The 10502-nt window shown below is 45.3% G+C and overlaps 2 protein-coding genes across 2 annotated transcripts; one reads left to right on the forward strand and one right to left on the reverse strand.

The window, feature by feature from the left end:
• The first annotated feature begins 860 nt into the window (after window positions 1–860).
• LOC125512209 (homeobox-leucine zipper protein HOX24-like) lies at window positions 861–2078 on the forward strand. The gene is made up of 2 exons (XM_048677294.1): window positions 861–1327; window positions 1436–2078. Exons 1-2 carry the CDS (start codon window positions 944–946, stop codon window positions 1715–1717), a joined length of 666 nt encoding a protein of 221 aa, XP_048533251.1. The 5' UTR covers window positions 861–943; the 3' UTR covers window positions 1718–2078.
• Window positions 2079–4166: 2088 nt separating this feature from the next.
• On the reverse strand, window positions 4167–9936 carry LOC125513913 (embryogenesis-associated protein EMB8). The gene is made up of 9 exons (XM_048679124.1): window positions 9471–9936; window positions 8065–8193; window positions 6968–7099; window positions 6528–6670; window positions 6340–6437; window positions 6159–6253; window positions 5042–5095; window positions 4529–4859; window positions 4167–4406 (listed from the first exon to the last, which is right to left on the reverse strand). Exons 1-8 carry the CDS (start codon window positions 9885–9887, stop codon window positions 4638–4640), a joined length of 1290 nt encoding a protein of 429 aa, XP_048535081.1. The 5' UTR covers window positions 9888–9936; the 3' UTR covers window positions 4167–4406; window positions 4529–4637.
• Window positions 9937–10502: the final 566 nt, after the last annotated feature.

Consider the following 10502-nt stretch of genomic DNA (forward strand, 5'->3'; position numbering starts at 1 on the left):
AGAAGAAACCGTGCTAAGCACGTGAACCTATGTAAAGTGACTATCAATCAATACATGAAGGAGATTAATTATTAAACAATTCTATGAGGGAAGCTTAGCTACAAAAACTAAGCACCTATGTATTGGATGGACTAGTTCTAAGATTTTTAATGCACTTAGCACCTCATCTAAGCACCCATGCATTGAAAGAGGTCTTACAAACAACACACGATTTTTTGTCTAGCACAACGCACATGTATCTTGGTCGACGCGGAGCAGCTGGAGGGACACGTGACGCAACGCCAATCGAACTGGAGATAAGCTCTTTTAGTCTAGCTTTAACGACGATCCAAAGACGAAGAGAAGATGTCCATGGAATTCTCCTCTCCTCTCCTCTCTTCTGCCGAGCCGTCATCTCGTCGCCGGCCTCCACAGCGACACCCTACCCAGACCTAGGGCGCCCAGCCAGCGAGAAAACGGGGAGCCCCCCAGGCAACGTGACAAGCCACCTCGGCATCTCTTTCGGGAGAAGCCGTGCCGATCGACATGGACGCTGTCGACCTAGCTACAGCGATTGGCCTCCCCACGGAACCGTGGCATCGTCGAACAAAGTGTGCAGAACGAGAGAGAGGATCTCGCACTACAGCCATGCCCGCGCACCACGTGTCCGGCCCGCGCCAGGCCCAAGTCGATCTCGAGACGGATAACCATTCCGTGCATATGCCCGCGGGCCACCGGCCCGGTGCGCGACACCTGTACGGCGCGATACAGCGACGGCGGGCCCGCGGGTTTCGATCGGCGCCACGTGTGCGCGTGCGTCGCGCCGCTCCGTTCTGGACCCGTATAAAAACGGACCGGCGCGCCACGTTCCAAACGCCACAGATGCACGCCTGGTGCACGCGCTACCAAAGCTTGGTTCAGTGGAGTTCTCGCTCTGACGATTCGATACCGCGACGGCTCCGAAATGGAGAGCGACTGCCAGTTCCTGCTGGCGCCGCCGCCGCCCATGTACGCCGCGGCGGGGGACGACGGCCACTTCCTTCAGCAGCAGCAGCTGAGCAGCGGCGGCGGCGGCGAGAGGAAGCGGCGGTTCACGGAGGAGCAGGTGCGGTCGCTGGAGAGCACGTTCCACACGCGGCGCGCCAAGCTGGAGCCCCGGGAGAAGGCGGAGCTGGCGCGTGAGCTGGGGCTGCAGCCGCGCCAGGTGGCCATCTGGTTCCAGAACAAGCGCGCCCGGTGGCGCTCCAAGCAGCTGGAGCAGGACTTCGCGGAGCTGCGCGGCCATTACGACGCCCTCCGCGCCCGCGTCGAGTCGCTCAAGCAGGAAAAGCTCACTCTCGCCGCGCAGGTAACCAGCACACGCATGCCATATCCTCCATCCTCCATGGTCGGTCGTCGATCATTACAGATACGCGAGTCGCATGCATGCTAATGGCGTCGTCTGCTCGATGTGCAGCTGGAAGAGCTGAAGAAGAAGCTGAACGAGCGGCAGGACCAGAGCGCAAGCTGCGACGCCGCCGCCGAGGTGGACGACAAGAGCAACAACGTTAGCAGCTGCATCGTGGCGAAGGATGAGAGCGCGGCGCCGACGGCAGACGTCTCGGACGGCTCAACTCCGGGCTGGTACGAGTATGACAACCACCTGGCGTATGGGGTTGACCTGCAGGAGCCGTTCTGCGCCACTCCGGAGCTGTGGGAGACGTCATGGCCGCTGGTGGAGTGGAACGCAGTGGCATGAACCAACGCTGCATATGCATACATCTGTGTACGTCGATGTCGTTGCTGGCTGGTCTAGCTGGTTGATCCGGACTATGTAGATCAGGTCGATCGGGCCGTCAGGTAGAATCGTAGAACAGATAGGTAGGGATCCCACGTGCAAGCAGCCATGAAATCTACATGCGAGAAATCTTCCCGCCGGCCGGCCGGCCGGCGATCTGCTCCGTCGACTCTGGGATTCATGTCCGTGAAAAATGGCTTAAGAATCACGCGCAGCGTGTCTGGCGACTGTAACTCGTGTGGTTCCTGTCGCGCCGTCGCCGACGAAAAAAATACACCCACTGTTACCCATAGAGAACGTCTTTCACCAGTTGCTGTGTTCTCGCGCGCGTGCTATTACTGTGGCCTGTAGGCGATGGATCGATCCAGAAGGCGCGTGCGCCGGAGACGACGAGAGGAGAGGAGCGTCGCTGTCGCGGCAGCACAGGGGGGATGATTCGTATCGTCTGTTGCTGCTTTGGACTCCACCCGGCGTGTCGACCGTTGGTTCGTCCGGCACTGTCGCGCGCGGGGGCCAAAGACGAGAAAGAAGCAGCGGGAAAACAACGCGAGAGGCGCGGCTGTCGCCGGGGGAGAGGACGGTTCGGCGAGAAAAAGAAGTTGTGGATGCGTGGCCCGGCGGCCGAATGGGTAGTGGAAACGACTCACTCACCTAGAAAGCGACCGCCCGCCACATCAAGTGAGGAGCGCGCAGATGTTCTAATTATTTTTTCTTACTAAAAAAAGATTGGTTATTTCTTTACTCCTGGGTGTAACCACACACCTCGTGGACAGTAAATTTGAAAAAAAATGGAATTTTGTGACATCAATATACTCAAACGTTTTAAGCGATTTGAGGAGGTTTACACACAAAAGAATTCACTGCTCACAGTTTTCATCATCATTTTGTTTCTCTTGTGTATAATCACCTAGAAACATTTGGGCCTATTGTTGACAAAAAAAGTTTGGAATTTTTTCGAATTTACCTTTTTTGTGTTGTTTTTAGTTTGCAGTTCACCCACGATGTTAGTACACCCGTGTGTAGTGACACCTTTGCCCTCTACAAATACAGGAGCACCCATTTCGCTTAGACAGTGCTTTCTTCTAAGAGGAAGCAACGACTGCAAGGAGAAGAAACTTGGCGCTTCTTTGATTCAAGGAATTTTATACTATCTTGATTCGTAGGATTGGATCTTATAAAAAATTTACAAAGAGACCATTTGTGTTATATTGACAGGAAATTTAGCATCCACTTTAATCACTTAGTCTGTTCATGACAAGGTTGATGCGATTCTCTTTGAGATAGAGATTCACGGCTTGCTCAAACGTTTGGAGAAGCAACGATTGCAAGGAATTGGTTCGTAGGATTGGATCTTATAGGAAATTTACCAAGAGACCATCTGTGTTATATTTGACAGGAAATTTAGCATCCACTTTAATCACTAGTCTATGTGTGACAAGGTTGATGCGATTCTCTTTGCGATAGAGATTCACAGCTTGTTCAAACGTTTGGAGGCGGTTAGCCCTGGATCTGGCAAGACAATCATGGAGAAGGCTCTCAGAAACAAAAGTAAGAAGAGTGACGCCACAAAAAAGACGTTTGCAGTTGCTTGATGAATGGTCATCAGTTTTTTAGGTTGTGCTTGGTACTCTCGTTGGGAATTTCTTTGCGAACTAGGAGTGTGAGGGTTGGTGGTCGGTGCGTGTTGGGCATGGTTGTTGGGTTGATTGTGCGCTTATGGGGTTGCATCCTCTTTGAGTAGTACACATGTGATTGGTTTGTATTGGTTTTCATCCGGTTTTCATTGATTAACTAGCAATTCTCTTTTTAGTTAATTGATGAGACAAATCTTTTGTCTTCGTTTCAAAAAAAACTTTAATATCTTTTTACAGTTCATTTGTTTTTTCTGTGGTACCGAACAATCTGTGGTTCAGATTAATTTGGTTTGCTAATTAGGATTCAAATAAACACACCACTCCAATCATGTAGTACTTTTTCGTATTCCTGCGTTTTGAAATTCATGCAAATCAAAGAAGCCCTCAATGTTGATATGACAACGAGCCGGGCGCTTGATTCTAAATTATCATGGCATGGTAGACTGGTCAGTAGAAATTTTGTTAGTTATCAGTTGTCAGTGTCATGCAACTCCTGTTCAACCAAAACATGACGACACGTCAAACCTACTGACTGTGATGTTATGACCATGGAAGTGGAAGGCCATGCCTATTGATTGTGATGCTATTAGGATAGAGAGAGGGGGCAACTCTTGTTTACCATTTGATAATCTGCTAGGTCAGCTAAAGTCCCTTTACAAATTGAGATGACTGAAGCTGTCGCTGAAAACCACGACTCCAAATTCGGTGCTCTGGTTTTGGCACATTCTAGTATTCTGCAGTTAAAAGTGTTCAGCCCTTTGTGTGGGCGTGATGGATTGGATGAAGCGACTGCCTGTACATTTCCATGGGATCAAGTGTGAGAACACATACAAGAGGGGGTGATGCCGTGATGGGTACATGCATGGATGAATGCGGTTGAAATACTCTATACAATGGTACAGTTTGATACAGCAAGCCTTCCAAATGGCAAATAATTACTTCATGTCGAAATGTCAGTAAAATGGGGAGCCAGCGATGGATTACCGACGCCAATAAATTTTTAAGATGTTCAGAACCTGTGCCAAGTAAAGTATGCAGAGGTAAGAAAATTAGAAAATACTGTATTTGCCAACGGATAAAAAATGTATGCCAGGTAAAAAATGAAACTGAACAATGAGGAACCGAGCAGAAGGTATACCTTTGTGTTGGTGGAGCAAGTGTAGCACATTTCAGCTGCAGAACAGCAACTGAAGCCTAACTATACGTATAAAACGTCCGCATCGAATGGAAACGCAATGTTACTATCTCTACACATGTTCCGACAAGTGTGGTACTGATGTCTTTGGAACACCCTGCGGCTCATTGGCCACGCTATTCTTGCTGGTTGAGCCCGTTTCATTGTGAACATGTTCTAGAAACTCCATGACAATAGGGTCAGTCCAAGGACATCCAAATGGAGCTTCGTCGCCTGCTACCCATCCAAGATGACCACCCTCTGGTGTTACTATCAGTAGGCAATTTGGATTTGCCTGAAACGATAAAAGAACAAGACTAGTAAGACGTTTAGGATAATAGAGAAGCACCAAACCAAATCAGCAGTAGATTTACGAATAAGAGTGGATATGTTGTTCCCATGTTGCCATTTATCCTTGTGTGGTTATGCAAGATACCAGCAGGTGAATAACAGGTGTGTGCTCAAACAAGAAAATACCTTGATATCTTCTCTGGGAATTCCCCTGGATGGTGCAATTGGATCGTTATCCGCCTGCACACAATTAAGCTAGCATTAGAATTATAATAGAAAGAGCAAACCATAGATCGTTATTTTCTTGCTGACTTAATATGAATAGGCAGTGGCACTTCAAAACAAGCTATTGAAATCAGCATGTTTATGGAAGTACAAAATAGATATCCTTTTGGGACACCGTTTTGTTTTTCTCATGCAGAAACTCGGGTAAACATGAGCCCCTCATTATAAACCACTGCCTCTAGTTTCGTCTTAATAGAGTTCTAAGCATCAGTTAGTTGGCTGGTGGTCTCTGCACTTGCACAGCCCACCCAGGTTCAACCGTTTGAGGCCTGGCCTTCCCCTATGGTGCTCGGTTGTTTCTTCTAAATAAAAAAGGCACAGCTACTGGTGCCTGCTGATGAATTCTTTTTCATCTTGATGAATTGTAAACGCTCCTGCAGATTACTCAGAAGAAAAGGGAGTGCACAGCAGATGGTAGTAATTCAAATTTACTGTGCAGTTCATGAATCTCAGCCTGGCCTCCCCCTGTGATGCTCAGTTGTTTCTTCTAAAGTAAAAATGCCACAGGCGCTAGTGCCTGTTGATTGAGTTTTTTTTCGTCTTAATGAATCAGCAGCACTCCTGCCAGTTACTCGGGAAAAAAATAGGTACAAAACAGATGGTAGCAATTAGTAAAAATTACTGCGCAGTCCATGAAGGTGAATTGAGTCTCCTGTTTTCCTTGTTTGCTTATTGCATGACTAATATGCATTTACAAGTATCGACTTGAAGCAACATATGCAATTTGAGCCATCTAGAATTATCGTTGCAACTCCCCACACAACTGAAGTATGAACTCTGATCAATTTAAGCTTCCATTTCAAGACATTGGCAAGCATTCAAATGTCTCCAGCTTTTATTTCGGTTTTAAGATCCGACATGAATTATCGTGCATTGTAATATTCCTATTTCACCATTTTAAAATCTTCAAGTAAATCATAGTTTTAAGTATGACATAATGGCATAATCTTAAACTAAGTAATCAGATAGCTGTTGTTTTCAAATCCGCTAACGCAGCATAAAGAACTGGTAGCTTCACCTGTATGCACAGTAAGGGTATGGAAACATTCTTGATAGAATCTGAGCTGCTTGAGTTGCTGTAGTAATCATCTACTGACCTGAAACCAAATGAAACTGCACACAATTGAAGTATCTTTAAGTGTGGGGTCAAATAGAAATAGGTAAAAAAAAAATCAATTCAGCTTGAGTTCAATGCAAACCTCGGGTTAGGCCTTGATCAAAATCTCTAACAGTTTTTGCATTGGCTGCCTTTGGTATGTCATATTCACCATCCAATCCTTCAAAAAGAAGTGCATGCCTAAAATTTGATGAAGTTCCTAAAAATCAGCTGTTAGAAAAGGAGCGTGAATATTACTTAGATTGCAGGAAAGGTGAACAAAAGGTTTACTTCTTAAATATAACCCTCAGAGAGTTAGCAAGTGCTCTATCATAGATGTTGTTGAACCCTTTATGGAAATCTTCATCAGCTATTACCAAATTAAACGGATTGCACATGGACACTGCTCCAGAAAGAGAGCATTTATCAGTCTCCTGAAAAAGAGAATTATTGAGTTATGTTATGGACAGTCAAAGGAAACAGACCTCTGAAAGCAATTTTATATAGGAATAAAAAGGAGCCAGTACAATGCTAAGCACTTTGATTAACATTGATGGCCACAAAGAAAAGTGGCACACATTGTCATAGGTGGATTAATTAAGCATCATTTGCTACTTAAGGACTTTTAAGTAAAGCATATAACTTTAATGAATATGACAATGTGGGAGGTAAAAAATGGTCTGACATTGTGTAAAACTGTAAAATTCTTAATAACTGAATACAGAGCTCACCTCGCCAAGGTAGCGCACAAGAATATTTGCTCCAAGAGACCAGCCAGCAGCATAGATATTAGATTGAGGATAACGGGATAAAACATGATCGACTACTTGACGGAGATCTCCAGTAAATGAAGCAGAATAGAACTGTGCACAACAGAAGATAAGAGTCAATAGATTTAGAAAGTAAGATGTTCTTGTATAGTTTCTGCTAATTTGTTTTTGGAGCAGCTATCTTCTTCAATCTTTATATTTCTCTGCTTGGTTATGTTATGGACACTGTTGCTTCCTAGGTCTCCTCCACAAGATTCATACACTGATCACTGGATACCAAGACCAATGCTGATGATCAGAAAAAATGGTGTCCACACTAAACGGACAGTATTTCAATATGCCTGCACTAAAGATTAGGTCAGCTATCCTAAGAAATGCTAATAAGTTTAAGGATACAAGATATACTATTCCTAAGGGTAAAAAGATAAGAGGAAAAACATATGCATGCAAACCTAATAGCCTATTTTCCTTAAGCCATTGTCTGAGTACCAAGTATAGCCTCGAGAACTGGACATTATTTGTCATGAGATTCATGCCAATCAGCAGGTTTGTGGGCCATATAGTACCGCAATGGCCCATATCACACTGCTAAGAAAAGCTCAAACTACCTAGCAAGTACTGAAGTGCGAGCTGCATTATCACACTGGATGCAAATTAACATAAGATTTCTTTCCATATGACTTGCCACTAGCTCTATTTCTGGTCTTTGTTGCAGGAAAGAAAGTGGAGAAAACAAAGGCGCACTACAGGCAGTGAGAGAATGGCAGCTACCAGCAAAAGGAATAGTAGGACCGGTGTGTTGTTTTCTTTTGAGCGGCACATTTACATGTTTTTTCTGCTTCCTTGGCTTATGTGGATTGTCTGGATGATAGTCGAGAGGCTTGCTATATTGTGCTGGGTGTGCCATGTACTTGTTGGAGTGTATATGTGGATTGCCTAGCCCTTTCCATCAGTTCAAACTTTTGGTTGCGTTGGCTACTGCTGAAGCTTAACAGTACTATACGGAGATAACAAGCTATAACTAACTTTGCTGCATATCAGGAATGCGATTCAAGTACCTTCGCTGTGGTCACAGGACTATTTGCACATCCACGGCTATTGAATACCACAACACGCCATCCTTTGCTTCTAGCTCTCAAAAGCATATGTCGTACATATGTATCCTGACTCCCCCCTGTCAGACCAGGCTGCCAATAACAAACCTCCAGCATCAAGCATTAGCCATAAGCTAGTTAAAAACTGTACGTGCATGAAAATACAAGTTTCACCCGCCTTTAAAAAAATGAAAATACAAGTAGAACAGTACACATAGTACTGCAGATAGCTAGATAAGATGTACAGAAAGACAATATGTTAATGTCAATAGTCATGTATGCTGGAAGCAAAATTGACTTTGATATGACAGATGCAAAACATGAATTTAGCACGAGAAGGTGTTCGTTATGTGTTATGTTCAAAACTGTATTAAAACTGCCTATACTTTGTTGGCAGCATTTAGTTTTCTTTTTAACCGATTAGTAGCAAAATGCTTGGCTCTTTAGATCTTTTGCTGAGCAGTCAGTTGAGTGCTTAATAAAAATGCAAACTTATAATGTCCACGGCATCCTTTTGCTTTTCTTCAATTGAACGTTATGCAGGAATATTTTTCCTTATTTAATTTGCACAACACTAGAATAGTTAGTGATGTTATACTAAAAATTAGTAAATTACATCGGTCTAATATGATCATGATGAATGACGTCATCTTTGTAAGTATATATGCCCACTGCTAATGTTTAGCCATGGTGCTACTTGGAATATCATGTGCAGTTGGAATCAAACTATATTTCAGTCTCCATGTGCTCCCGTAGATACCCCTATATTTCACCTAAGATCTCTTCACCTGACAACATGAATCTATTTACAAACTGAACTTCCAGATGTACAATCTCAGGAATGCACTGCTCAACGGCACAATTAAATCCTCCTACACGGAGATGAGAAATCATCTCAGAACTAATCAAAACTGGCATCACATCCTCTCATTTCAATGTTTTAAATAGCGGGCTATGCCAAATAGCGGCGGACCTCAAAATCAGCTATAGCGAGCTATAGCAGGCTATTTGTACATGAGACCATTTAGCGGCACCCTGTTGAAAAGGCTATAGAAGCTATAGCCAGCTATTTAAAACTATGATTTCAACACAGCCAAATTACACACGGTTCTCTACCACAAGGCGAAAGTAAAATTTAACAAATATCGCGGCATAATCTTAGCTACTCTTATTCACTCAAATACATCTACAGCACCACACATAACTCTAAACAGATTTCTACAACTGATCTGAAAACGAACCAAATCCAGCCTCACTGGCATTTATTTATTTATTTATTTTGAGAAACCTCACTGGCCTCCATGACGCTAACAATCACACTTCCGTTGTGTCCTCTTTGCAACACTAGGAGAAGGAAAGCGACGCCATACCAGAAGGATTAGCACAGGTGCGTCTCCCGGCAACGCGCGGTCGTCGCCGGAGACCCAGTCGAGGGCGACGGCTCCGTCGTCAGGGGTGCGTAGGCACTCGCGCCGGAATGCCACGGTGGGGAGCGAGCGCGTGAAGGCCGCGAAGATGGTCTCGACGTGGCGGTTGGACGCGAAGACGGGGAAGGCGCGGTACGGGCGGCGGAGGCTGTCGAAGCCGGCGAGGAGGCCGCGCCGCGCGCCGGCGATCTCGAGGCTCGAGTGCGGGAGGAGAGGCTGCTCCCCGTCACCGTCGCAGCTTCGAGAGGAGATGACGGAGGAGGAGAGCGACATGGTGGTTGGTAGGAGTAGGTAGCGGAGGCGAGGGGCGAAGCGGCGGGCGGTGCCGGCGAATGGGGATGGCGTTTGTAGCGCGGCCATCAGATTCGCGCCTGCAGTGTGCACTCGGGTTTAGAATACACTTCTCGCTTCTCTGGACAGCTAGGAACCCCGGAGCCAGTAGGAATTGTGGCTGGGTCGTTGACACGTGGGGACAAGGAGGATCAAGGAATTAGGAGACTTTTTTCTGGATCAATATATAGTCATGGAAGTAGAAAGAACACCAAGAATAACATCGAAGATCACCCAGCAATTACTACTCCCTCCATTCCTAAATATTTGTTTTTCTAGGCATTTTAAATGGACACAACATACGGATGTATGTAGACATATTTTAAAATGTAGATTCACTCATTTTCCTTCATATATAGTCACAAATATTTGAGAACGGAGGGAACAATAGAGCGAGCCGAAGGCGCGCTACCCCGCTGTCATCATCATCTCTTAATGGAGCTCGACAAACCTTATCGTAGTAGAAATTTGGAAATTCATCATGCTAAAACCCTAAGAACGACGAACCAGAACAACAACCGCAGACCATGAAGAGAAGTGTAGATCGAAAGTATCAAACTTGTAGATATACGAACGCAGATGAACAAAAATCAGATCCATGTAGATCCACCAAAGACAAACGTCAATCGAATTCTATGGAATCCA

This window comes from Triticum urartu, chromosome 6 (genome assembly GCF_003073215.2).
Source record: "Triticum urartu cultivar G1812 chromosome 6, Tu2.1, whole genome shotgun sequence".
NCBI classification, from domain to species: Eukaryota; Viridiplantae; Streptophyta; class Magnoliopsida; order Poales; family Poaceae; genus Triticum; species Triticum urartu.